Source organism: Hevea brasiliensis, chromosome 16 (assembly GCF_030052815.1).
Source record: "Hevea brasiliensis isolate MT/VB/25A 57/8 chromosome 16, ASM3005281v1, whole genome shotgun sequence".
In the NCBI taxonomy this organism is placed as follows: Eukaryota; Viridiplantae; Streptophyta; class Magnoliopsida; order Malpighiales; family Euphorbiaceae; genus Hevea; species Hevea brasiliensis.
This window is the reverse complement of record NC_079508.1, coordinates 31,918,833-31,946,825: the sequence shown is the minus strand read 5'-3', so window position 1 is coordinate 31,946,825 and position 27,993 is coordinate 31,918,833. Positions and strand designations below refer to the sequence as shown.

Here is a 27,993-nt window from a genome sequence, read left to right as displayed (position 1 = left end):
TGTTCTTTAGTCTTGTGCTCATTTTTCTCGGACAATAAAAATAAAGAATTTATATAATAATTCTTCCAAAAAAAAGAACATTTCGAAATTCAACTAAGCGCGAATTGCACAAAAGGAAAAAAGAAAAACGAAATATTTTAGCAGTAGCTGGGTGGTGGTGGTAGTAGAAGCGCAGCTTCTTTCACTCCCAGGAATTCTATCTTCTCTATCGGTAAGTCTCTTATACTAACTTTTTTAGCGTTTCTGATCTATTCGTTTGGCTTCTTTCTCTATAAAAATGGTTTCTCATTCTTCTTCTTCTTTAAATTTGTTGGTATTTTGGGTTGAAATTTGCGATTTATTTCGCACTACTGAGTTGTGAGTACTGTTTTTACACCTGTAATCTCTGGAATCTGTTATTTAAATCCCGTTTGAAGTTACAATGATGAGTGAATATCTAAGAAAATACCTAAAAATGATTGTAAATTTTGCCATTTAGTACTGTTCTAAGATGGCGGCGGACGATGCTAGCCCCAGCACTTATGAAGAAGCTCGCAAGCAGCGCCTTGAAGAAAATAAAAAGCGCTTCGAGGTGCCCACCTGAACCCATTTCTTTTTCATTTCTAGCTTGTTTTACCATTCTTTTTCTTTTGGGTTTTATGGGTAAGCAAGAATTTTTGAAATATTTTTTTTCCTGTGATATGCTTTTCTTGTATTCGGAAGGACTTGGGAATTTTGAACATTTCCAAGAGTCTCTCCAAGCTCACTAGCCCTGAGAAGAAGTCCAAGGTGAACTTCATTGACTCCTGGTCTATCATCTGAATTATTGGAAATACAAGGAAAAAAAAACCCCATTAATTTCTTGATTTCATATGTGATTTCTTTTTTACCCTGTTTTTAAACTGTTCAGCAACGCCTTCCAAAACCAAAACCAGAGAATTCTGCGTCATTTGAGCCAAGACGCTCTTCTCGAGCACGAAATGCGGTTACCTCTTATAGTGATGATGTAGGTATCGATGACTCTGATTGATTTGGGATTTAAGGTTTGGTTGAGTTGAGTATATTCTGTTTCTTATTGTAAGTAATTTCTCTTGCTTCTTCCAGATGGACATCGACCTTCCACCCTTGCGGAAGAGGTCAAGATTTAGCTCATCATGGGGAAGGTGAAGAAGGTTTTCTTGCCAATTATACATAACATTGTTCTTTTCTCTACAGTAAACTATTAACGCCCAAGATTCTTCAGCTATGTTGCAAGGCCATTGGAAGAAGTCAAACTTGCTTCTTATGAAGATCGGGCTCGAGCACTTAGAGTTGCAGAAGAATTCCAAAGTAGCCTACAATCTGGAAACCCGTCTTTTGTCAAATCAATGGTTCGGTCTCATGTTTATAGCTGTTTCTGGTTGGTAAGTTAAAACAAGGAAATTTTTGTTTCAAGGATAGTGCTCATAAATTAGCCCACTTTTGTTCACTGAAACCACCTGTTTCAGAATTTAGATAAAAGGAAATGTATTATTTTGGGCTTGACATGTCAAATTACTCATTTTGCTTTAAATTTTAGGGCCTTCCTACTCAATTTTGCAAGAATCACCTACCAAAAGAGGACTTGGATATGATACTAGAAGATGAAAATGGCTCAGCATATGACGCTAAATACCTTGGCAAAAGGAATGGGCTTAGCGGCGGGTGGAGGGGATTTGCATTGGATCATAAACTAGATGATGGTGATGCAGTGGTGTTTGAATTGGTAGAGTCGGACAGATTTAAGGTAAGTTTTAAATATTCTTAACTTTTTTTTTTCTTTTAATTTTTCATTTTCTTTTTTTACCCAATAAGCTGAAATTAGTTTAAGACAGATGAAAGTTATGAAACCAGTTCTTCCACAAGAAGCAGAAGTTTTCCTTGTATTAAGAAATCCATATATCACAGTTTCATTAAATTGTATAATCCTAAACTGGTACTGGAATTTATAAGTTAATCAACAATTGATGGATGATAATGGAGAATTGGTAGGTAGGTTGTGGGGGAGGCATGTAAATGGAGAATTCATATTTTGACTTCTCCTAATGGGATTGATTGTAACCCGAGTATGTCTTTGGATACATGTTAAGCCTTGATCTTACCTTTTTAATACTACCAAAAAAACTTATCGGCGTATGAGTTAGCCACATGACAACAGATTGGCAGTTAAGTTATCACTTTTATTATAAAATTAAAATACTTCTCATTCCCTTTACAATTGATCTTTTGGGCATATTTTTCAAGGATTCCCATCTCTTTATAATTTCCTACTAATGTGCCCTGTGATTATGTCACTTATCAACATTCTTTTTATGTCACTAGCTAACATTCTGAAACCTAATCTACTAACATTTACATACTCTTATGACGTATTCTCTCTCTGTCTGCTAATAGAAATGGAAGTAGACTTATTTTCCTCACATCAATCGCTAAGACTTTTGGGCACATTTTTCAGGGATTCCCATCTCTTTATAGTTTCCTACTAATATGCCCTGTGATTATGTAACTTATCAACATTCTCTTTATGTCACTAGCTAATATTCTGAAACATAATCTACTAACATATACATACTCTTATGATGTATTATCTCTCTATTGTTTACTGATTTAGAATTCCGTAATGAACAAATAATGTAGAAGTGAATAAAGTATCATTCTCCTGAGGAATTGGTGAATACCAAGTTAGACAGCAACTTTGACTGTTTAGACTACTGAATATGATGAAAGAGGTTTAAATTAAACTAATTTAAACTAACTAAAGCTGTTGAGAATAAAAAAAAGGCAAAACAGTAAGCTTAAACTTACAAAGCAATTTACCAAAATAATTCAAGAATTGGGATTTTACACTTCAATCTTATTATGAATTTAACCTTACCTATTCAATAAATTGAGAATTGTTACCTTGATGGAAATTAATCATATGATATCTTAAGTCCTCTCTCAAGGCACTTAAGATGTATTTTAATTAACGTAAACTCTATTTTCGTAGCGATCAATCTTAATTAAAATCCTTTAAAATCTTTGATTAATTGTGAAACTCCACAAAGGATTTCAGCCTATTTCTAGGTTAGATTTTCTAGGTTCAAAATCCTAATTTTCAATATTAATCTTCACCTTTCAGTTCTTTAGTTAGTATCATATATCATAAATAAGTGGGTACCAATACATAGCATGCATTAAGAACACAGAAGATTGAATCAAAGAGCAAAACTCAGATTTATTAAATAACTTTAGTATAGATCTATAACAGAATTTGAGTGTACTACTTTTCTAATCCTAGAATTAAATAAACTACTCACTTATGGTGAGTTTAACAAACATAATAAAATTAAAATAAAAGAACATAAAATACGAGGAAATAGAACAAAAGAACCTAGAACGAAGATCTGCAGCCTTGGACTTTTGGAACTTAAGCTGAGAATCTTCTCCTTGAGCTTTGATGCAGACTCTCTCGAAGTTGCTTAGAAAATTAGGGTTGAAAGTAAAGCAAATTATTGTTTTGCTTGTTTCTGTTTTCTAGTATTTATATTAGGTACTTAAAAGTCTTATTTCATAGCCCCAAAAGCCTTAAAAGTTTGTTCGGAACGAGTGCAGTGAGAATCGAGTCAAATTGGAAGTCTTGTCGATGCATTTTACGGCTTTGTGTGACATTAGATTGGAATTCTTGGATAGTTGTGGCTCCATAATCCTTCAAGGGCTTTGGCACATTGTTGTGACCATAGTGGAGTTTCAATAACTTCTGGTTTTGTTTATTGTTGTCTCCTCTCACTCTTGATGGCTCTAAGAGTCTTGTCTATCTTAGGATTCAATTCAAGCAACCCATCTTCAAGTTTGGTTTTGATCATAAACTAAACAGAGAGCCTGAAAAAAGAAAAAAAAAACAAAAGCAAAATAAGTAAATTAAATAAACAAAAATATAAATGTCTAAATTAGCTAAATTTTTTATTGCTCAAATCACTAAATTCTTGACAACAGTGTCAAAAACTTATTTATTAGTTTACAACTCCGCAAGTGCACGGATCGTGAATAAATAATATAGTAGTGAATAGATTATCGTTCTCACGAGAAATTGGTGAATACCAAACTAGACAATAATTTTGATTGTTTAGACTACCGAATACGATGAAAGAGATTTAAATTAAACTAGCTGTTGAGAATAAAAGAAGGCAAAATAATAAACTTAAACTTAGAAAGCAATTTATGAAAACAATTTCAGAATTAGGATTTTACACTTCAACCTTATTATGGGTTTAACCTTACCTATTCAACAAATTGAGAATTGTTACTTTTATGGAAATTAATACTAAAATATATTAAGTCCTCTCTCAAGGCACCTAAGATATATTTTAATTAACCTAAACCCTACTTGCACAATGATCAATCTTAATTAAAACCCTTTAAACCCTTTGATTAATTATGAAACTCCATAAAGGATTTCTGTCTATCTCCAGATTAAATTTTTTAAGTTCAAAATCCTGATTTTCAATGCCAATCTTCACCTTTTAGTTCTTTAATTAGTATCTTATATCATAACTAAGTGGGTATCCATATATAGTATGCATTAAGAATACAAAAGATTGAATCAAAAAACAAAACTCAGATTTATTAAATAACTTTAGTATAGATCCATAACAAAATTTGAGAGTGTTACTTCCTTAACCCTATGATTAAATAAACTACTCACTCATGGTGAGTTTAACAAATATAATAAAATTAAAATAAAAAAACATAAAATAATATGAGGAAATAGAACAAAAGAATCTAGAACGAAGATCTGCAGCCTTGAACTTTTGAAATTTTAGCTGAGAATCCTTCTCCTTAAACTTTGATGCAGACTCTCTCCAAGTTGCTTGGAAAACTAGGGTTGAAAGTAAAGTGAATTGTTGTTTTGCTTGTTTTTGTCTTTTAATATTTATATAAGGTACTTAAAGGTCTTGTTTCAAAGTCCCAAAAGCCTTAGAAGTTTATTCGGAACAAGTGCAGCAGAATCCAGGTCGAATTGGAAGTCTTGTCTGGTGCATTTTACACGGCCCGTGTGGCACTACATGGGTTAGGCCGTGTAAGTCTCTGGACTACTTTGTGCTTCTTGTTTTAGGGATTACTTTGCTTCTTAGTTAGGATTATAATTGTATAAATATGTTGTAATCCTTCTTTGAGAAATATGAGAAAATATTTTCATAACATGGTATCAGAGCTTGGTTCGATCTAGGGACCTGTGGGTTATGGGACCACCACGCATCCGCTGTGCTATTGTGAAGGAAATTTCTGTTTCTTTTTTTTTTTTTTCTCTTTTTTATTTTTCTCTATGTTTTTGGCTGTTGGAGAATTGGGTCACCATCAAGGGTGTGACCATCTTGTCTCACCTCCCACCCTAAACACTAGCTGGGTCGTCGGAGACCAGCTTCTCGGAGGTCTGGTCACTAGTGGAGCCATGCCTGAGCCGCATGCACAGACAGAAGGATTAACGTAGTTTCACATGTCGGCGTGTTAGAACACATGCGCCATTCGGTCACTGTTCGTTTCTTTTTTGAGCACTCTTGACAGCCTCTTCTTGGATTAGGATAAGTTACTTGGTGTGTAGCTCCTTGATTCTTATGCCTTTTGTGGTTTGGAGGTTCAAAACGGTACTATTTCCATTATTTTTTGACAACCCTAGCATGTTGTCTTGTTTCTGAGTCATCTCACATTTGTTTTGATATTGCTTTCTGTGATTTGGTGTGCATCTTGGTAGTTTTGAAAAAATTTTGGGTAATTTGCTCCTTGAAAAATTGGTTGTGTTAAGTTTCTTAGAATGGCAGATACTCAAAATGTGATTGCTGATATAATTCCTATGATGACCAAAATCACGGAGCAAAAACCTAATGGTTCCAATTATTTGGAGGGGAGTAAGACCGTTCGTATTTATTTGTGAATTATTGATAAGGATGATCACCTTACCAAAGATCCTCCTAATGACAATATAAAGCAGACTTGGATGAGGGAAGATGTTCAGTTGTTCCTACAGATTCAAAATTCCACTAGCAGGGAGGTAATTAGTTTAATTAATCACTATGATTTTGTTAAAGACATGATGGATATTTAGAATTTTTGTACTCAAGCAAATGAAATATTTCTCATACTTATGAAGTGTGCAAGGCATTCTATAGAGCAGAAAAGCAAGATAGGTCTCTTACGGCTTATTTTATGAATTTTAAGCGAGTTTATGAGGAACTGAATGTATTAATGCTATTTAATTCTGATGTGAAAGTCTAGTAGGCTCAAAGGGAGCAAATGACTATGATGAGTTTTCTTGCAAGTCTTCCTCTAGAGTTTGAGACTGCCAAATCTCAAATTCTTTCTGGTTCTTAAATTTCTTCTCTGCATGACACTTTCACTAGAGTACTTCGTACAAAATATTCCCAACCTCCCTAGTGCATTAATAGTGCCTTGGTTGGTCGCAGTGATAGTGAGTGGCAGGGCAATAGAGGAGGAAACAGAGGAGGGTTCAATAGCAATAGGGGTAATCAGCGAAGTGGGGGAGTTGCCCATAATCGTGACTCAGGGGGCATTGTGTGCTATTATTGCCATTAGCCAGGGCATACAAAAAGAATATGCCCACAGCTTCAGAATAAGAAGAAGCGGATTTAAATGGCGAATATAGCAACCGAGGAGTCTACCATAGTTCCTCCTTCTAAAAAAACTATTTTAGTTTCTGCTGAAGAATATGCACAATTCTCTCAATATCAGGCATCACTAAAGCCCACTAATTCACCACCTGCTGCTATTTATGAGTTAGGTAATTCCATTACATGCCTTGTGTTATCTTCTTTAAAGTGGGTCAATGATTCTAGGGCTACAGACCACATGACAGACAACTCTAGTCTTTTGTCTTAATTTCAACCTCATTACTCCTCTTCTTACATCACTTTAGCTAATGGGTCCAAATTTTGTGTCATGGATACTGATGTAGCCAATATATCACCCTCAATCTATGTGTCTTCAATTTTATGCTTACCTAAATTTGCTTTTAACTTACTCTCTATTAGTCAACTTACTCGTACCCTTAATTGTTGTGTCTCATTTTTTCCCGATCATTGTCTCTTTTAGAATCTTACGACGAAGCAGATTATTGATAAAGGGTATGAGTCTGGGGGCTTATACATCGTTGACAAGCAAGTGCCGAGATCTCTTACATGCTCCAGTGCCTTAAGTCCTCTCAAAGTTCATTGTCGGCTGGGCCATCATTCCCTATCTATCATGAAGAAGCTATGTCCATAGTTTCAGTCTTTGTTATTTTTAAATTGTGAGTCATGTCAATTTGCCAAACACTGTCGTTTACCTACTGATGTCTCAAGTTAATAAACAGCTTCGTTTCCTTTTGAGTTAGTTCATTATTCGATGTATGGGGTCAATGTTGTGTCATTTCTAAAATTGGATTTAAGTATTTTGTTACCTTTGTTGATAACTATTCTCGTGTTACTTGGTTATTTTTAATGAAAAATTGTTCAGAGTTATTTTCTATCTTTTGTGCCTTCTGTGCTGAAATCAAAACACATTTTAATGCATTTGTTCATACCTTGAGAAGTGATAATGCAAAAGAATACCTTTCCAACAGTTTTCAGAATTATATGTCACAGAATGGTATTCTCCATCAGACCTCTTGTGTTGATACTCCTCAAAATAGAGTTGTCGAAAGAAAGAATCGTCACCTTCTAGAAGTAGCCAGAACACTTTTTTTTCCAAATGAAGGTACCTAAATATTTTTGGGTTGATGCAGTTTCCACGACTTGTTTTTTGATTAACAGTATGTCATCATCTGTCTTTCACGGTGACATTCCTTATAATGTGTTATTTCCATCTAAGTCTCTGTTTCCCATTGAATCTTGTATCTTTGGGTGCACTTATTTTATTCGTGAAGTTCGTCCGCATGTTACTAAATTGGATCTCAAGTCTCTCAAGTATGTCTTTCTTAAATACTCTTGTCGTCAAAAAGGGTATTGGTGTTTTTCTCCTACTCTCAATAAATATCTTGTATTAGCTAATGTTACATTTTTTGAGTTTACCTCATTTTTTCCTCAATCATTTGTGTATGAGAGTCAGGAGGAGGAGGATAATCTCTTAATATATACTATGTCTAGTCCTCTCCCATCATCTGATCCTTCAGCCTCAGTATTAGTTTAGCCTAAACCACCAATTCATCATGTTTATTCTAGGACCTTTCCCAGGAGTGTAACACCCCTTACCCGATCTACAGTGTAGTCGAGCAAGGAATGTTACATTCTGTGCCAGAGCACCTTATCTTATCTTACTTTATTCATTATTAATTTCAATGTCATTGTATTTTAAAACTCAATATTTTGGAGTGGGGAATTTCCCCTGTTTTATTAATATTTGACCTGTTAATATAATCACCTGTTTAAAATAATTTTCATATCAATCTCATTTTCTCATCATCATCCCAATATTTCAAAATCATAATCTCATTCGTATCAAAATTTTCTAAACATTTTCTCGTTTGATCCATATCAAATTCAAACTCATTCAACCATGGAATTTATCAAATTCATTAATATACGTTATGTACAAATTAATTACATAAATTCATAATTTACAGTGCAAAATTAATGCTTAATTACAATGTACAAAAATAAACTAATATGGCTTATGTGAGTCCTACCAAAATGCACTGCTGTGAGGAGGTGACACAACTTATACTTCTGCAGATCTGTAGTCTAAAATCCCAATCCACTATCTACTGAGCTTTATCTCCAATACCTACGCGTGGATAAACCAATGCGCTAAGCATATTACTTAGTAGTGTAATAATAAAGTAACAGTAAACTAAACAAATAAAAATAATTAATTCATGTTTGTATCATCATAAAGGATATATTTTTAATAAATATTTAAATCATGCTCACTTTGTTGATCTTTAGAAATAATTGGTTCATTTATTTGTCATCAAATTTTCTTCAACTCATTTCAATGCCCAAGTAATCTATAATAGACTGATTGGACTAGATAAACGGGTATCACTAGCACTGGACACATCTGTGCCTCGGGCCGTCATACCATGGGACACATAATGTCAACCAGATATGCAACAGAATGGTTAAAAAGCCATAATAGCAATCGAGCATAAAGCCGCATACAATAGAATGCAACAGAATGGCTAGAAGCCATAATCAACAAAATGGCTAGAAGCCATAATCAATAGAATGGCATAAAAGCCATGATAACAGAATGGCACAAGGCCATATGCAGTACTGCTAAACACAACCTTTCTTGGCATGCCAATCTATCCACCCCATGTACACATGTTTAAGCATACATGGGCAATTAATATTCTTAAGTATTCATAAGTCACATAATTTCATCACATGTTATATTCATGCTTCATAGTAATTTTGTTCTAATCACATTGGGAACATGAGTCCCAAATACATATTCAAATCACATTCATGTTTATTAAGTCATTGGTATTAATTACTAATCATATTTCAAGTCATTTTAGGGGTACTTCATAAATTCCAGAATTCGCATCTTGATTTTACTCCTATATTAGGCCAAGCTATAGTAGAAATTTGACTACACTTTCTTCATGAAAATTATTCTTTAATGTCTTAGCTTTAATTTCCTTTTTGAATCAGTCAATTTGAAATTATGTAGCTCTAGTTATGATCAATTTACCAAGTCCTGGTCCAGTGACCAATACTGTTCTAGAACAGGGCAGATTCTGGAACTCAATTTTTATCAAGCTAATTGGACAAGTTACAGTCATAATTTAGCTTGGTGTTCTTCATATGAGTTATTCTCCTGTGTCTCATGGTTACACAGGTTCAAGAATCACTAAATTTGAAGTTGTGTAGGGTAAGTTATGGCTAATTAACCAACTTGGACTCCTGAATCCTATAACTCCAGGATTTCAGGTCAGTTTTACAATTAATATTTAAGGGTCTTACACCCAAAATTTGAGTAAGGTTTCTAAACCAAAGTTGTAACCCTAATTCTTAGGTTTTCAAATCATTTTGATTCATCTCAATTGAAATTTTCTAGTGGAAGTTATGGTCTAATTATTGTTCTGAGGTCAAATGGCAAAATGGTTCTAGTGCAGGGATTCTAGGTTGGGAATTTATAACTTTTCCTAACAATTTCCCTAAGTTGCTTTAGGATTTGGGTTCTGGTCAAAGCAGAAAAATTGTAGTTCTATGTGTTATGAGCATTTTGGCTTTAGAATCGCTGTATTTGCAGTTTTGTAGCTCAAGTTATGACATTTTTGCCACAACTGGTCGGATACCCTAAAGTTCAGGATTTTCAGGTTCATGTTTAGTCCAGGGCAAGTCTGATGGACTAAATTTGCCTAGCAATTTAGTTGAGTTAGGGTCAAAACTAGGTTTCCTAATCTTCATGAAAAATGTTCTTCTATGTTTCAGAATTCTATAGATTCAAGAATCAGGTCAATTGGAGTTCCCTAGTGTGAATTATGCTTAAATTACTAAATACTATTCATATGGTCATTTCTACAGGTTTATAATGTGTCATTTTAGATTCAAGCCTAATTTAGGGCAACTTATGGTTAGTTTCTGGGCAAGCTTCATTCATAACATTTCAATCATTATGTCTTAGGTTTCATCTCCAATTGGCCTCACACTAATTGGAGCTATGTAGCTCAACTTATACTCATTCAAACCTACTGGACTCAAGGGTTCAGAATTCCTGCACATCAAGCACACTTCCAAATTATTAACTCATCTCACCAACCAACTTCATTTCATAATCAATACACATCTATTGGTTAATATTTGACCACAAGAACATCAATTTCATACCATAGCACAAAATCCCCAAAATTTCCAAAACCCTAATTTCCCTTTCTTTTTAATTTCATGCAAATTTCATACAATTCAACTCACAATTCATATATACACATTCATCAATACCCATAGGCAAGTTTAAATTCATCAAACATATCAAACCATCACCCCATTAAGGTTGGCTGAATTTCACTCTCAACATTCATGCATAGTTTCTTTAATTTTCTTTACAATTTCAACTCAATTCAACTTATTTTCAAGAATCAAACAACTAATTCAAGGTTAAATTGCACTTACCTCACTTGAGAGATTTTTCTAATTTCCAAAACTTCAATTTCCTCACTTCCTTTTGCTACCAATCTTCTTATCAAGACCAAATTACAAGCTTTTACTTTAGGAGCTAGGTGATTTATGGAAGAATATCAAGAAAATGAAGCTTGGAAATGGAAGAAAAATGGAGGAAGAGGAGAAGCTAGGTGGTTCGGCTAGTTTAGATAGAAGAAAAAGAAGATAGACACTAATTAAATGTATTTTGTCTTTTATATATTAATTATCTTTATGTATTAAAATTTAATTATAATTATGATTATTATTATTATAACATTTCACTTAATTCCATCCATGTCCCAATTTATTTCACATACACACTTCATATTTTTAATTCATTTTTAACATTTTAATTTCACACATTTTAATTGATATTTAGGTCAAAATCCAACTCTAAAAGTGAAATGACCAAAATGCCCCTCATCGGGTTATAGTTTATCTTTTTCGATAATGACATTTAAATCCATAACCCGATGGTCACTTTGATTTTTATACTGTTTATTTCAATTTACTTTCATTTCATTTTTAGTCCTCAAACTGGCTTTGAATAGTACTATTCATGGACTAAAAATAGTACTGTTCAGAGCTCAGAAATTCAGAACGTTACAAGGAGGATGGAAGAGATCCAAAACTCAGACTCAAACTCTCTACTGGCTTTTTTGTTGGGAGATCTAGTTCTTGCTTCTAGTCTTGATTCCGATATTGATTTACCAATTGCTCTTTGTAAAGGTAAATGCACATGTACTTATCCTATTTCATCTTTTATTTTTTTACAATTAGTTGTCTTCTTATTCTCAGTATTTTGTTATTTTTTTAGATTCTATCCATATTCCCAAAACTGTTAGTGAGGCATTATCCCATCCCGGTTGGTGTGATGCTATGAGAGAGGAGATGGAGGCTCTAGAGACTAATGGTACATGGTACTTGGTATCTCTACCTATCGGAAAGAAGGTTGTAGGTTGTAAATGGGTGTTCACAGTAAAAGTGAATCCCAATGGATCTGTGGCTTAGTTAAAAGCTCGTCTTGTGGCAAAAGGATATGCTCAGACCTATGGAGTTGATTACTCTGATACTTTTTCACCTGTAGCTAAACTTGCTTCTGTTCGCTTGTTCATTTCTTTAACAGCTATATATGATTGGCCCTTATTCTAGTTGAATATCAAGAATGCTTTTCTTTATGGTAATCTTCAAAAAGAGGTACATATGGAGCAACCACCTAGGTTTATTGCTCAGGTGGAGTCGGGCAAAGTTGCAGGCTTCGCAAATCTCTTTATGATTTGAAACAAAATCCTCGAGCTTGGTTTGGAAGATTTATTGATGTGGTACAATAGTTTGGTATGCAAAAGAGCAATTCTAATCATTCTGTATTTTTTAAGCATTCTGAAAGTGGTCTAATCTTACTTGTGGTATATGTTGATGACATTATCATTATTGGAAATGACTCTGCTGGCATTTCATCACTTAAGTCATTTCTTCAAACTCAATTTCAAACGAAAGATTTGGGTTTGTTGAATATTTTTTGGGCATTGAAGTTTCAAGATGTAAGAAAGGCATTTTCTTGTCTCAAAGAAAGTATGTCCTTGATTCATTGGCAGAGACTGGAAAATTAGGTGCTAAACCATGTAGTGCACCAATCACTCCTAATGTTCAGCTTACAGCAGGAGATAGTGAGCTATTTGATGATCCTGAGAGGTATAAGAGATTGGTTGGAAAGCTAAATTATTTGATAGTGACTCGTTCAGATATTTGCTTACTCTGTTAGTGTTGTGAGTCAGTTTATGTCTTTCTCTACTATTACTCAGTGGGAAGCTTTGGGACAGATATTGTGCTATTTGAAAGGTGCTCCGAGTCATGGTCTTTTGTATAGTAATAATGGTCATTTAAATGTTAAGTGTTTTTCAGATGTAGATTGGGCAGAATCAAAGATTGACAGGAGATCAACAATAGGGTATTATGTTTTTGTTGGAGGAAACTTGGTGTTGTGGAATAAGAAACAGATTGTAGTTTCTCGTTCAAGTACTGAATCAGAATATCGGGCTATGACACAATCAGTATCTGAAGTAATGTAGGTGCTTCAGTTACTGGATGAGGTTAGTCTTAATGTTCTATTACTAGCAAAATTATGGTGTGATAATTAAGTAGCTCTCCATATTGCTTCTAATCTTGTGTATTATGAGTGAAATAAACATATCGAGATTGACTGTCACTTTATTCTAGAGAAGATTCGACCGAAGGTTGTCTCAATAGGGCATGTCAAAACAGGAGAGCAATTGGGAAATATTTTTACAAAAACTCTAAATGAAGCTCGAGTTGACTACATTTGTAGCAAGTTGAGCATGATTAACATCAATGCTCCAACTTTTAGGGGCGTGTTATGGAATGTCAACTTTGTATATTTATTTGTATCCCTAACTTATAGCATTGTAGATATATTTGCTTAATTATAGGATTACTTTCCTTCTTAGTTAGGATCACAATTGTATAAATATGTTGTAATCCTTCTTTAAGAAATGTGATAAAATATTTTCACAACACTCATTTACAACTTGTTTCTTATTTTCTTTCCATTCTTTATTATACCAAATCATGTCAATATGTTATTTTCTGGATAAATGTCTTTGGAGATATAAACTAGCCAAATAAAGGGTATTTGTTGCATGAGTGTTTAATTTGCCAATGTTGGATGCAACTTATACATGTTATCTAGGCCATATCATGTGCTTATTATTGTCATTAGTAAGTTGAGCATGGTTATTTTGAGAGTTCAACGAGTTTATAATTGAAACTTCATTGAGTTGAATTATTTGACTTTCTTTTTTTAGTAAGGTCAAAACATGTGTGATTAAAATTAATGAATTGGTTCCTCATATTTTATAACCTTAGCTTAGGTTTCTAAAGATCGATTTATGCACTACTTGCATATTGTTTATTATAAAGGCATGAAAAATTTAGAGAAATAAAGAAGAAAAAGGGATCTTGTGGAATTATTAACTTAATTATTCCATTGGAGGCATAAATACTAAACTATATAATCTAAAGTAGGAAATAATTTGTAGACAAAAATTATCTTCCTAATCTAATGCATGACTGTAGGCATAATTACAAGCATTTATCTTTGTGCATATCATATGCTATTAGCTTGTTATAAATATAACCAATCCTAGACCCTCAAAGAGATTTAGTAAGAATGTCTGCTAACTGGTCATTTGAACTAATAAAACTAGTAGCAATACATATAGACTCGATCATTTGTCTTATAAAGTGAGAATCTATCTCTATGTACTTCATCCTCTAATGCAACACTTGATTAGAATTGATATGTAGTGCTGTTTGATTGTCACAAATCAGTTTCATTTGTTCATCTCTTTCACATTTTAACTCCTTAAAAAAGCTGCTTTAACCATATAAGCTCACACGTGGACAAGGCCATAGCCCTATATTTTGTTTCCGCACTTGATTTAACCATAAAAGTTGCTTTTTGCATTTTTGGGATATTAGATTCCTTCTTATTAAAATACAATACCTTGAAGTAGATCGTTTATTTGAAGGAGGTCCTGCCCAGTTTGCATTAGAATATCCAACAATCTGGGCATGTCCCTTGTCCTAATATAACAAACCTTGTCTTGAGGCACCCTTGATATACTTGAGAATGTGAATTACTACATTCCAATGACTATTACAAGGGACTTGAAGAAATTAGCTAATATCACTTACTGCTAAAGAGATGTCAAGTTATGTGATTGTAAGGTAGTTAAGCTTGCCAACAAATCTTTCACATCAACTAGGGTCTTTTAGTAGCTCCCCCGTCCAGGCACAAGCTTAACATTTGGATTCATAGGAGTATAATGTTTGTAATCTAGCATACCGATTTCTTCCAATATATCTAATGCATAATTTCTTTGTGAAATGATAATACCATTACTAGATTGTGCCACTTTAATGCATAGGAAGTATTTTAGTTTCCCCAAGTCTTTTGTTTGGAAATGATTGGTGAGATGCTGTTTAAGTTGAACAATACCCTCATGATCGTCACTTGTTGTGACAATGTCATTAATACAAACTATCAAGAAGATATGTTTGCTAAAAGAATGTTTGTAAAGCATTGAGTGATTTGCTTCACTTCGAAGCATGCAAAATTATTGGACAACAATATTGAAGCGACCAAACCATGCACTTGGTGAATGCTTAAGACTATAAAGGATAGATGCAATTGACACACTAATTTAAACTTCCCTTGAGTAACAAATCTTGGTGGTTGCTCCATATTAACTTCTTTAGCAAGTTCTTCATGTAATTAGGCATTTTTGATATCTAATTGATGAAGAGGCCAATGAAACATGGCTACCATAGAAATAAGGAGGCGAACGTATGTAATTTTTGCCATAAGAGAAAAGGTATCTCCATAATTAAGGCCAAATACTAGAGTGTACCCTTTGGCAACCAATCGAACTTTAAGGTGACCAATCTTTCCACTTGGTCCTACCATAATTGTGAAAACCCAACGACATCCAACTTTTGTTTTACCATGTGGTAATGGAACTATCTCCCAAGTACTATTATCATGAAAAGTGTAGACACCGTATTTTGATCAATCTTTAAAATCATAATTCGAATAATTGCAATTATGTTGATCCCCCTAGTAGGCGTTTGATCTATCTCAACTAGTTATCCAACCCCAGGTCATTTTCTTTGAGCTAGTAACCTCCCAGATAAATGATAAACTTCAAAGTGCGCTCAAACCAAGTGTTTTCCGATCTCCCTGACTCGTTTTGATTAATTTTTGGACCATCTGATTTTGTATTTTGTTTTTCGATCTCCTCACGTTCAAGATTCCAAATTCCGAGACGTCTTGTGATCAGTTACCTCGCTCGAATTGTTCAAGTGTTTAACCAAGTTAATGTTTTAACTGATATTTAATAAGCGGTCCTGAACTCATCAAATTCAGACTAAGACCTATTCTCAAATCATTTTTATATATGCATCCAAGTTTTAATCAGTTCTCGGTCACAAGGCTTTTCGATCTCGCACTTGCGATTAAATTTATCCGATCCCTTTAAACAGTTGTTTCACGATTAATAACCAATCTTAAGTTCTGTGTCCGAGCTTATCCGATCAAGTGGGAGTTGATTCAATACTCATCCATACTTAATTTAATATTTTCCGATCTTACTAATATATAATCACAAAAAAAAAAGAACTTATAAAATTCATCCCAGGAAATAAAAAACACAAGTCATTCGACAGGAGGATCTTCCCTAGCCTACTCTTCAGTTACATCTTCAACATTTACTCCCTCTTCTCTCTCTTGTTCGCCCTCACTTTCAGCTTCAGCACCCAGAGCAAGTTCCTTGAGCCAGGCGAAGTCCTCGTCAGGATAACGTTTGACAAGCTCGGTAAGGAGATCACTATGAGCTTTCACATGAGCCCCAGCTTCTTTCGTTAGAGCCTCCTCATCCTTCCCTTGAATCTCTTCGAAGAACTTAACCCGGACATCGTCAAGCTCCTTTTCTAGCCAGGCTACCTTTTCCTTGTAAGACTTCGTTTGTTCTTTCAGCTCGACGACCCGGGCATTTGCGGCAGAGAGTTGGTTCTGCATTGACGCTATGTTTTGAGACAACCTCGACATCTCCCTCTTCATAAGATAAACCTTCTCTCTGACCGCGTGCTGGGTCGCCATTGCTTTCGAACTCAAGCTCATTGAAAGGCTGAGAAGATCATCAATATTTTCAGGACCCATTCTGGTTTGATCCTCAGAGAAACAGATAGTGGCGCTCACTATTTTTGCCAAATCAAGATTGCCTCGCATCGATTTGTTCTTCTCCAATGATTAGAGTAGTATTCTAGCGGCTTGTGAAAGAGGTCGTCCAGACGAAGCTCCCTGTCCTGAGGATTCGTCCTCTGAAGCCGAAGTGATCAGAGGTTGGGGAGAAGTTTCAGATGGGGTGGGAGGCTCCACGGTAAGGATTTGCCCCTCTGGGATAGATTGATCTTAGATTAGAACCTCCGAGCTCGTATCTTCAGTTTTGGCTCTCTTTTGAGCTTCAGATCTCTTCATTTCTAATACCTTCCTGCTGAGCTCTTTATTCTGCTTTCGAGCTTCCCTCGCTGCCTCATTTCCAATAATGCCTACATAGAAAAACGGGATTAGTGAGATCACCAGGGACTAAGAGATTAAAAATTCAGGTTTTACCTGTCTCGGGACCCAGATTAGAAAGTTGCAGCTGGATGTTCTCATGAGCAATCACACTCATCAACCACCACTTGAGTTCGGCCATGATCACATCTAAGCATGAATATTTACAAGAGTTTGCCTAGCTTTTGAGCTCCTTCACCATGGCGCTCTCGACATCAGTCAGCACGACTCTTCTCTCCGGCTTATTGGCCAAATAATTTCAACTTCGGGGAATCCCCTCGAAGCCACAGGGGTTTTTGCTTTGAAGTTTGAAGAACCGATCTTTCTAATTTTTAAGCGAAGAGGGGAGATCGATGAACAATCCACAGCGTGGTTTTGCCTGAAAAAATCAGAACTTGTCGTCATTCGTTGAACAAGCTTATGCAGTTCGGTGAAGACCTTCGCCATGGGTTTGAGTCCTTTAGCTCGGCATAATCTTTTAAAAGCCATCAGGGTTCGCCACGAGTTCGGATGTACTTGGGTGACGCAAACCCGGGTATACTTCAAGACGTCCATGTAAAAAAACTCCAGAAAAAACCACTGCTCGACTTTCAATTGTTCCTCATATACCACAATTATATTGACCTCGTCAAAGTAGTGATCTGCGCGAAAGTCCTCATGACATCGAATGAGTTTGAAGGAGTCGGGTGGAAGGTTGAACTCCTGGCTTATTAACTCGAGATCGGACATCCCCAGAACTGAGATGAGCTTATTTACTATGGGAGGCTCTCTCCTTATGATCAAGGCTTGCTGGTTTGGCCCTATAGGTTGACTAGTGGTCAGAACGATAGCCCTAATGGCTTTAGGTCACCTGCTCGGTTCAACCTCATCACCTCCATTGAAAGACCAAGAAACGGGAACGGAAAGCGAGCTTATAACTCTCTGATCGTCGGTGCCACTCATTTTTAGATAACAGAGACAAAATGATCAAAAGAAGATTAAAACTATTACATGATAATGAATTGGCATCGAAGAAATCAAGAACTTGAGAAAAGCCTTCAAGGAAATTTGGGATGAGCAGAGAATCAGAAAACAACATAAGTATGTAAATGGCTAACCACCCCGCCAAACCCCCCCCCCCCCCTCTCTCCTATTTATACTCATCCGAGCATTGAATGCTCACAAGGTCCTAGGTGATGCATTGGTTAGTGGGATCTGATCGTTTCAATGACGCAACAAAGGAAAATTTCAAAAGCATAGCAAGGAGATCGGGCAAGTAAGATCGACTAACAGGGATCGACCATATATCCAATAGAATAAGGTTTTAAGTCAAAGGGAGTGGTAGGATGGGGATTCGATGAGGGATCAGATCAGACAGTTATCAGAGATCGAAAAAATAATCAATGCAATAATAAAAAGAAGAATAAATTGAATCAATTTTGAATAAATAAGACTTTATTTCATTTTCAAAGAATCATATTACATCATTTGGGCGATCTCTCAAGATCAGTAATTACAAATGTCCCTACACAACATTTTACCTATCTTGCTTTCATAGTTCCGGTCACCCCTGATCTCAAAAAGCCATTTAAGAGATATGTGGAGATCGGGAGGGTAGCTCTCGTCAACTATGGTAAAGACTATGGAAAGCTCGATGTTATCGTTAATGTCATCGACCAGAATCGAGCCTCAATTGGGACCCCTAACATGGTTAGGAGCCAAATGAACTTCAAGAGGCGGTCATCGACATTAAGATTAAAATTAGCGGTCCCCTTGTTCGAGATCGGTCTGCAGATCATACTGATAAATCAATTGGAGACTGGTATGGTAGTTGTTTTGGACCTTGATCGGTAAATTACTTCGGTTTTCTCGCCGTCATTGGATGACACTCTCATAATTCTCTGATCGCCGGAGTCCTCCATTTTCAGGTGATGGGCAAAGAAAATGATCGAGAAAAAGATTGAAGCAATTGTCATGATGAGAATTCTTGTCGAAAAAGTTAGAAGCGGAGAAGTAGCGCATGGGGAAATTAGCTAGAGAGAGAAGAGTGTAAGTGTAAAAATGACAGGCTCCCCTCCCGCATATATATAGGGCCTTGACATTTAATGCCTACAGAATTCGAAACGGCTCATCGGTAATTGAAGAATTTATTATATTGACTAATACAGGTCGGATACAGAGGAGAGAAGGGAAAGAATCAAGGAATAGGAAGAGATCGGGAAGCAAGAAAAGACTGGATAGAGATCAGAATAACAAGCCTTAGATAAGTTAATCACAATGAATGGTCGGTTAGACCGAGGAATGAATTATAGAGATTGGAGAGCTCGGAGAGTCAAATCACTTTTAATTCATAAGAATAATTCCCCTACCGTCAGATCCAAGTCAGTTAAAGCATTTTGGGTACGATTTAGCTCTCACCACCCATTTCATTTGCAAGGATTTCGAACGGTTAAAGTAGCCCAGTACATCTCAACTTACACCGTTGATCATAATTGTAAGGATGGATTTGAGGCCCTCAGATCAAAAGTAAATAATAGATTCGCCACTTTTTGTTTCCAGCCCTTGGATCTATTTTGTAAGGCAAGACCCCTAATCGTTGGATTAAAGAATGAAAGGATAGAGATTCTGAACCAAATCCCGACCCTCAATCTTGATTCTCTTTAATTCTAAGACATCGGATCACGTTCTTTTAAATTCGAGCCCTCCATCTCTTTCTGCTACAATCCTGACCCTCTATTTTGAGTACCCATTCTCTATAAATACCTGCATACAATACTGTAGAGGGGATAATGATTATCGTCAGGAAACCTCTGAATTTCAATATAGTTTTATTGCCCTTCATTCTGAAGCTCTTGAAATTCCTAAAGACTTTAGAAATAAGTTTTCTAAAGGATCTTGTCACTAAAGCTACAGGTCTTGCATTCCATACCCTTAGCAATCGTGCACCATCTTGAAAGTCCAATCGTAGTTCGTCACTAAGACCTCATTGTCATCTCCTTCGACAGCTCAAAGTCACTCTGTCATCTCAGCCTTAGGAGCTCCAGAGTTCGCAGAGCATTGGTATTGATTCATCCATTGTTTCAGCTCTCTATAGGTAAGTGTTTAACTTGTTACTTTCTAAATATCGCTAGTTTGTGTTCATGACGTAAGTATTTTTAAGGTGCCTTGTCACACTGAGTTTTCAGAATAGGGTCGTATCAAGTTTGACTTGTGTCATAAATATTATCTTTGGCCTCCTATCATTCGCAAGTCTTATAGTTATCATTACTTTTAATTCTTTTTATTTCATATGAGAGTGAAAGTTCGAGTCACTAATACCCTGTAAATACCGTAAGGAGCATGGATAAAAGTAACGATTTGAAAATTCCGATCCAAATAAGGAAAATAATTAGGAAAATATATGTATTCTAGATCGATGTAAAAGGTTCGGATGAGTTGTGAGGTCGAAAATTGAGATTAGCTCGGACAAGTAAATTATGAGATCAAAAATCGAGGCAAGCTCGGACGATAAGCTATAAGATCGGACAATGAAGACAAACCCAGATCATAAGACACGAAACCTGGAATGAAAAAGTTCTGACAATAAGCTATAGGGATGGAAACAAAGGAGTTCAGATAGCAAAGAGATTGAGGAATTATGCGGAAGATCGACGAAGAGTTCGGATCAACATTCACAACTTTTAGATTCACTTTTCAAAATAAGGAGATCAGGAGAGAGTCCTTTCCTGAAACCCCTGTAGTTTTATATTTTACAAAGTGTTTGATGTCAAATTGGAGGGATCGGAAGAGTCATTTCCTTAAACCCTGCAATTTAGAATTCTAATAAAATCATTTTGTATGAAATTGGGGAGATCAGGAAAGAGTCCTTTCCTCGTCAGCCCCGATAAATTTTTACATGTGTTAATAAATGATTCGCAGGAGAGCCCCTCCAAAAACCCTGAATCTTATATTAAGCCTCGGTGGAGAGTCCTTCTTGAGGTCCTCATACTTATATTATTAAAAGGGAATCCTCCCTTCAGTTCTGCTTAGTTAAATAAAACATCAAAAAATTTTAATAGGAAACGATATAAGTAGAGATTTTATGCCGATGATGAGATCTCCCTTCATTAACTGAGAGTCCTCATTAAGGAAGGAAACTCTCTAAGTTTCCATTAACGCATCCTTTTTGAATTAGAGTCCTAATTAAGATGTAGGAGGATCTATACTCATATCAGTTCTTATACACCCATCACACACACTACACCCTCGGTTATTTGAATGCTAATGATCAGGTACATAATGGGTAAGCTAAGAGTCCTCCTCACTTGTTATGAATCTTTAGGGACCGAATAACAACTCTTCGGAATTAGAGTCCTAATTTGAGGAGGGAGGAACTTAACAAATACATAACAAATAAAATAAACACGATATCAATTCACTTTGGGGTTGTCACACCTTATCCCTCTGTAAGGCATAACATGACCTTGTAGTATGCCTAATAAATTACTGACTCCGTCTACCGATAACCCATTAAATACACTACAAGGGATTTTAAAATAATTTTCTTACTTTTTGAAAGTGGTGAGCATTTCTAGCAGATATTAAAAACATTTAATTGAAGTTTAAAAGTTATGTAAAATTTTTGTCCATTTTAATTTTTCCGTAAATTTTGGAAAAATTTCGGCAGAGTGCCGGCTGTAATTGAGAAAAACAAAAAATTTTCACCTGTAGAAAACACTTCCAATTTATGCACTTCACTAAAATCAACTACCATCATAGCTCAATTCATCACAATTTTTCCCAAACTCCACAATTTAAGTCAATTTTCAACTCAAATATTTTCAAAAATCATGCTAAATAATTTCATTCATATTCCATTAAAGAAAAATTAATTTACATCCATCAGTATAAATTTACAGCAGAAAATCCAAAAATAATATTATTACAGTTCCTGTATAAATTGCTCAAGATCAATTTACAATGTACATACAATCATTTACATCAAAATAAAGATATACAATAAGGGTATAATGTAAAACTCGACAAAAGATCCAAAGGTAGTACTATGATCCTCAGCAGCTCACTCAGCTACTTTACTAGTCTCTCCACCTGCGATAGCAATAAAAAGTCATCACTGAGTACAATGACTCAGTGGTGCACAACATACTAAAAATACTCCTTTATGCATAATTAAATCACAAATATCCAATTATGATGATGAAGTCAATAAATAGATGCAAAACATGATTTTAAATTTTAATCAAAGCATTTTCATTTCAAAAGTCACAAAACAAATTTTATAAAAACACATAGTCATATCATGCCATCAATATAGTGTTTATCTCAATAGCCAGAGGCTTATGAGACACACCGAGGCTTATGAGACACACCAAGGCTAGCTAGCTCAAACTATGGGTACCCATTCAAATTTCTTCTTCTACTGGCACACACCTCAATATTTCAGCTAGAGAGGGAATTCAAAACTATTTCCTCCCACTAGTTATGCTAGTGAGAAATTCAGATGTATGGTCATGACACTGTGGTTTCAAAACTATCTTAACAATTTTCTAAACATTTATTTGCAATTCATCACATACCACTAAATTTTCCAATAATTTAGGTCAAAAGCATATTGTTCCATTAAATCACAATTTCCAATACAAATAAGTTACAATTTATTCATTCAAATAATTTGCCAAAGAAAATTTACAGAAAAATTCTATGTTGTGCACAAACCTCGTGCGAGTCGCCTCTAGGCCTTGACTCGATGTTTTCTTTCTTTTCTCTATATTCTTTTCAACTGAAATACACAATTTGTAGTGTTTCAGTATCACAACTTATAATAAATTCAATAATAAATTTACATATACTTATTTTTAGTCCTAATATGCTTAAATTAACGTTATTTAAAATTTGTATTTTGGGGTTACTATCAATGTCAAAATGTTGACTTTCTTATACTTAATAGGTATTGAAATTTCAATTACATCCACATACCACATTTTGGGCGCCTAATTTGTTGGTTTTGATTACCCCTTCAATTCATTAGGTCTCCTAATTACAATTTCAAATTTTTAGTTTTTGTGCCCTGCATTACACTATTCCATTGGCTTGCTACTGTGAGAATTTGGCTAAGTATCCTTCATTAAAGTTGTTCCTTATTGTCTTATCTTTAATTCCCTTTTTGAATCACTCCATTTGGAGTTTTGTAGCCCAAGATATGGTCATTTGAATAAGGCTGGCCAGATTGATGTTACCCAGAATTTTTTGGCACCTAATTGGTTCTGGCAGTTATGAACCACTAACTTTGGGTGACAATTTCACTTAATTATGAGCAAAATTTGAGTTGGTATTCTTCATGAAAGTTGTAGTGTTATGTCATACTTTTCAAATGCCATAAAAATCAGGTCATTTGAACTTGTATAAATCAAGTTATGGCTAAATGAACAAACTCTATTTATTTGGTCATTTTAGTACAGTAGCAGTGCACAACAATCGAGTTTGACCGAATTGTTCACTATGTTAATGTCATTTTCTGGGCATAGTTTCCAAATGAAAATTGTGCCATTATGTGTCTATTTTCATTCTCAATTAGCCTTATATCAATTGGATTGATAAAATTTCAGTTTTGATCCCTGAAAGAGACCTAGGTCAAGTTGCCAGAGTGGGACCCCTAACCAATCCGAATTGCATTTCAATTCTAACACATCTCAAATGGTCCCAATTGACTATTTCTAACCTCAATTAAGGTCATTTGCATCAATTGACTATTTCCTCAAATTTTTCTCTCAATTTCAAGAGGCTTAAGAACCGTAATTCCTCAATTGTGTAATCTAATGAAATTAAAGTGCATAGATCTTGTTTACATGCTTAATTCAACTAAATTAACACTTTAATTCCATCAAATTCTTGCAATTCCATTTCCCTTTCCCTTTATTGCTAGCTGAAATTTTCCTTTAGTCCCCCATAATGGTTTTTGTTTGATTTTAAGTTAAATTCTAAGTTAAGTGAACTAAAAACATAGAAATTAAATAACAAAATTCATGTTTACTTACTAACCTCAACTTTGATTTCTAATTCTCCAAATTCTTCAATTTCTCCTTTCTTTTTCTTCTTCAATCTTCTTTTCTAGTTGAGATAACAAGGTTTTATAGAAAATTTTGGGCAATTTAGGGTTAATTGATGGGATCAAAAGCTTGAATCAAGCTTTAATGGAAGGTTATCAATGGAGATGGGGTGAAGGAGGGTCTCGGCCAAGTTGATGGGAAGAGAAGAAAGTGATTTTCCTTTTTAATTTTTTTTTATGTATTTATGTGTAATTATGTGTATTTGACTTGGTCAAAAAAATTGGGTAATTAAAATTTAATTTTGACATCATTCATGATATCACCAAAGTGAGGTAATAATTCAATTTTCCTTACTTTTTCTTTTTCTTTAATTTTTCAATAGTTCTTTAATTTAATTCTCGATTTCAAAATTTTCGTTTCTCCGATTTTATTGGATAGTTAGGTCAGGAGTCACCTCCAGGAGTGAATTGACCAAATTGCCCATCGCCGGTTTGACCCAGCTTGCAAGTAATTTAATATTTATTTCGAATCCCTGACCTAATTATTTGACCTACTTATCAACTCTTTTCTGTGATTTTCTCTTTTCCATTAGGTTTGCAATAGTCCTTAGGTCTGCGGCGTCACAATTTTTGGTTCAAAAGTAGGGTTAGGACTGACCTTGCAGTCACTTCCCGATAAGGTCACTCATCGCTGCAACCCTTGGCTCATTTAACTTTTTATGCTTTATTTTTCTTACTTATACTTAACTATCTGGCAATCACTATTTATTTTCATCCAGGGCTTTTCTAGGCATCTTAAATGTGGTTCTAATCCCCTTAATTATTCGGATTGACACCGATCACCGGAACAGTGAAATATACCAGGCTATACATATAGGGGTGTTACAAGGGTCATCCCACTAACTCATGTTCTTGGGGTAACCCAAAATAGTGAAACATTTGAATGTCCTTCTTATCAATGACAGGGACTAACATCATGATTCTAACCTTAAAATTATCAATTTTAAATTATAAAGAGCACATCGTTAAATCTGCTTGCTCTCGTTGAGTGATGAGGTGGGGTGCCTAATACCTTCCCAGCCCGTACACGGACCCCGAACCTAGGATCTCTGTTTTAGAAGTGCTTTTCATAAATTTAATAAAATGTTTTCTTTAATTTCCCTTAAAATTAAAGTTGTGACTTCTCACTTTTTTCCACTTCGGTGAGGGTCGTCCGGCGACCGCAAAACCCTTGCGACAAAGAGCAATCATTTTCTCAGCTATAACTCTGCCACAGTCTTAGGTATTGGGACAATGGATAAATGAGTACCAAAAGCATGGTATGAAGGAGATAGATGGTGATAACTTTATAAATTATAAATAAGATGAGGATTGCAAGAGGATCGAGTATCTTTTCAAAGGGCAATGGGAAGGGTAGCATTGTCTGTGATGGGCTCGACAAATGGAGTAGATGATATTGAAGCAGGCAATGAGTCACCAGGACCAGTGTGTGGACTTGTATTATGAGAATAAACATCAATTGGGTTAGAAGGAGTAGGATTTGATTGAGGTTATCTTGAGTAAACCCTTAGCGGAGGAGTCTTTTGGTTAGGAAAAGTAGGAATAGTAAGAATTATGAAGATGGAAGTTTGATTAATTGTTACTTGTGAAAAAATTTAAAGAAGCCTCGAAAAAGGTTACATCTGCTGAAATAAAGTATCTATTAGTGAGTGTATCATAGCACTTGTAGACTTTTTTAAGACGAGTATCCTAAGAAAACACATTTTGTGGATTTTGATTGAAATTTGTCTTTTCTAATAGTGAGATTGTGAACAAAACTAGTACAACAACCAAATACATGCAGCGGAAGAGGAAATGGGTTTTGAATTGGATGGAGAATTGAATGAGGACTCTTATGCTGCAAAACAGTAAAGTGCATACAATTAATCAAATAATAGGTAGTAAGTACAGCATTCCCCAAAATCGAAGAGGTGACAATTTGGAGTGTACATATCGTGTGCTACTAGCTTGTTACAAATATAATTAATCCTAGACTCTCTAAGAGATTTAGCAAGAATGTTTGTTAATTGATCATTTGAACGGACAAAGTTAGTAACAATACATTTAGACTCAATCTTCTGTCTAACAAAGTGACAATCTATCTCTATGTGCTTTATCTTCTTATGAAACACAGAATTAGAAGCGATGTAGTACTTTTTGATTGTCACAAATCAACTTCATTTGTTAATCACCTCCACATTTTAACTCCTAAAGAAGCTAGTTTAACCATGTAACCTCACATGTGGCTATTGCCCCAGTTAAGGTCCAAGAAGAGGGTGAATTGGATCATTTTTCCATTTTTCAGCCCCTTGCTTTTGACCAAGTGGGAAATTGTGACTAAAGTGCTTTTGAATTATAATTAAAAATGCAAAGGTGTGATAACCAACTCAAGAGCAAGCAATAAACTCAATCAATGCAAGTTCAGCAACTTTAAAGCACAATCTCATTCAAAAATAAGTAATGAAGTGTTGTAAGTAAAGAGTGTAGGGAGAAGAAAATCGAACACTTCAATTTTATAGTGGTTTGCCTCTCACTCGCCTACATCCATTCCTTAATTTACCCTTGTGATTATCACTCCACTAATGGCTCTTTTAACCGGGCAAGAGACAAGCCTCTACTCCAATCCCAAGCTTCCAAGGTGCTTGAAACCTCTTACAAGAGTGTCACTCACTCTCACTGTCACTCATAAACCAATCTAATTACAAGCTTGGGAACCTTTAAATAGGTGTAGGTTGATAGACAAATTAAACTCACACACTCAATTACAAGAGAACTTTGGTTATAAAGAAGAGAGAGTTGATTTGCCAATTGATTCACAATAAATAGCTTTGAATGCTCAAAGAATGAAAGTAATGGAGTCTGTCAAGTTTTCTCAACAATATATCAGCTTTCATTAGTTGAAAAATGGTGTTAATTGAAGTATTTATATGGATGTGAACATATATATCAAGTCAAATCTTATGAATTAAAAATGTTTCTTGTGTTTGTATATGGATATGAAAAAATCCATGGCAGCCTGTTCATATTGTTTCAGGTACAAACATTCAAATTAATGAATTTTGATTATCCTGCAGATTTACACATTTAGAGTATCATCCTTTCTGTTGTCTAGTCAAGCACATTCTTCAGATATTGTAGAAAAACAAGGATCTACAGCGGCAAAGAAAGGATCAAAAGATCAGAAGAAGACTGATTCGCATTCCAGACAGACACGCAAGTCCAAGAAAGCCAAGCCAGATAAGAATGATAAGTTATCAGATGATCAAAAACCCCAATCACGAAACAGAGCAATCAATGGAGGAAGATCAGATGATCTAAACTCGGTCCAGGAAAATGGTTTTGTTCCTCGAGAGCACAATAACAAGGATGAATCTGTTGGAAAATCCGATGAGGTAAAATCAGTTGATGAGAAGGACAAGCAAGAAAAATGTACGATCAAGCCTAGAAAGAAACCAGCTCCAAGGCTATTTAGAAAGAAAGCATAGTAGACCTTTGGGCGGAAACCCTTCAATCTTAAGCTATTGCTTACTTTTGTTGTATAACATTTTAGAATAATTTTAGATGTTCTTGCTTAAGGTGTATGACCCTACTTCATACACAAACCAATATGAAGCGACCATATGAACAAAATGGATTGAAATTGAAACAGTTATGTATGATGAAATTATTTCGAGTCAGTA

The 27,993-nt window shown here is 35.1% G+C and overlaps 2 protein-coding genes and 1 long non-coding RNA gene across 3 annotated transcripts; 2 read left to right on the top strand and 1 right to left on the bottom strand.

The window, feature by feature from the left end:
• The first annotated feature begins 71 nt into the window (after positions 1-71).
• Positions 72-27,993, top strand: LOC110632433 (putative B3 domain-containing protein At5g58280). Its single transcript, XM_058138520.1, has 8 exons — positions 72-211; positions 479-571; positions 703-768; positions 890-985; positions 1,084-1,142; positions 1,223-1,382; positions 1,538-1,744; positions 27,388-27,993. The coding sequence occupies exons 2-8, from the start codon at positions 491-493 to the stop codon at positions 27,796-27,798; spliced, it is 1,080 nt and encodes a 359-aa protein (XP_057994503.1). The 5' UTR covers positions 72-211; positions 479-490; the 3' UTR covers positions 27,799-27,993.
• On the bottom strand, positions 3,730-11,337 carry LOC110632432 (uncharacterized). The gene is made up of 3 exons (XR_002490667.2): positions 11,088-11,337; positions 8,654-8,751; positions 3,730-3,858 (listed from the first exon to the last, which is right to left on the bottom strand). It is a non-coding gene; the product is annotated as an uncharacterized LOC110632432 (long non-coding RNA).
• On the top strand, positions 11,647-13,489 carry LOC131168901 (uncharacterized mitochondrial protein AtMg00820-like). The gene is made up of 2 exons (XM_058138521.1): positions 11,647-11,846; positions 11,935-13,489. Exons 1-2 carry the CDS (start codon positions 11,732-11,734, stop codon positions 12,126-12,128), a joined length of 309 nt encoding a protein of 102 aa, XP_057994504.1. The 5' UTR covers positions 11,647-11,731; the 3' UTR covers positions 12,129-13,489.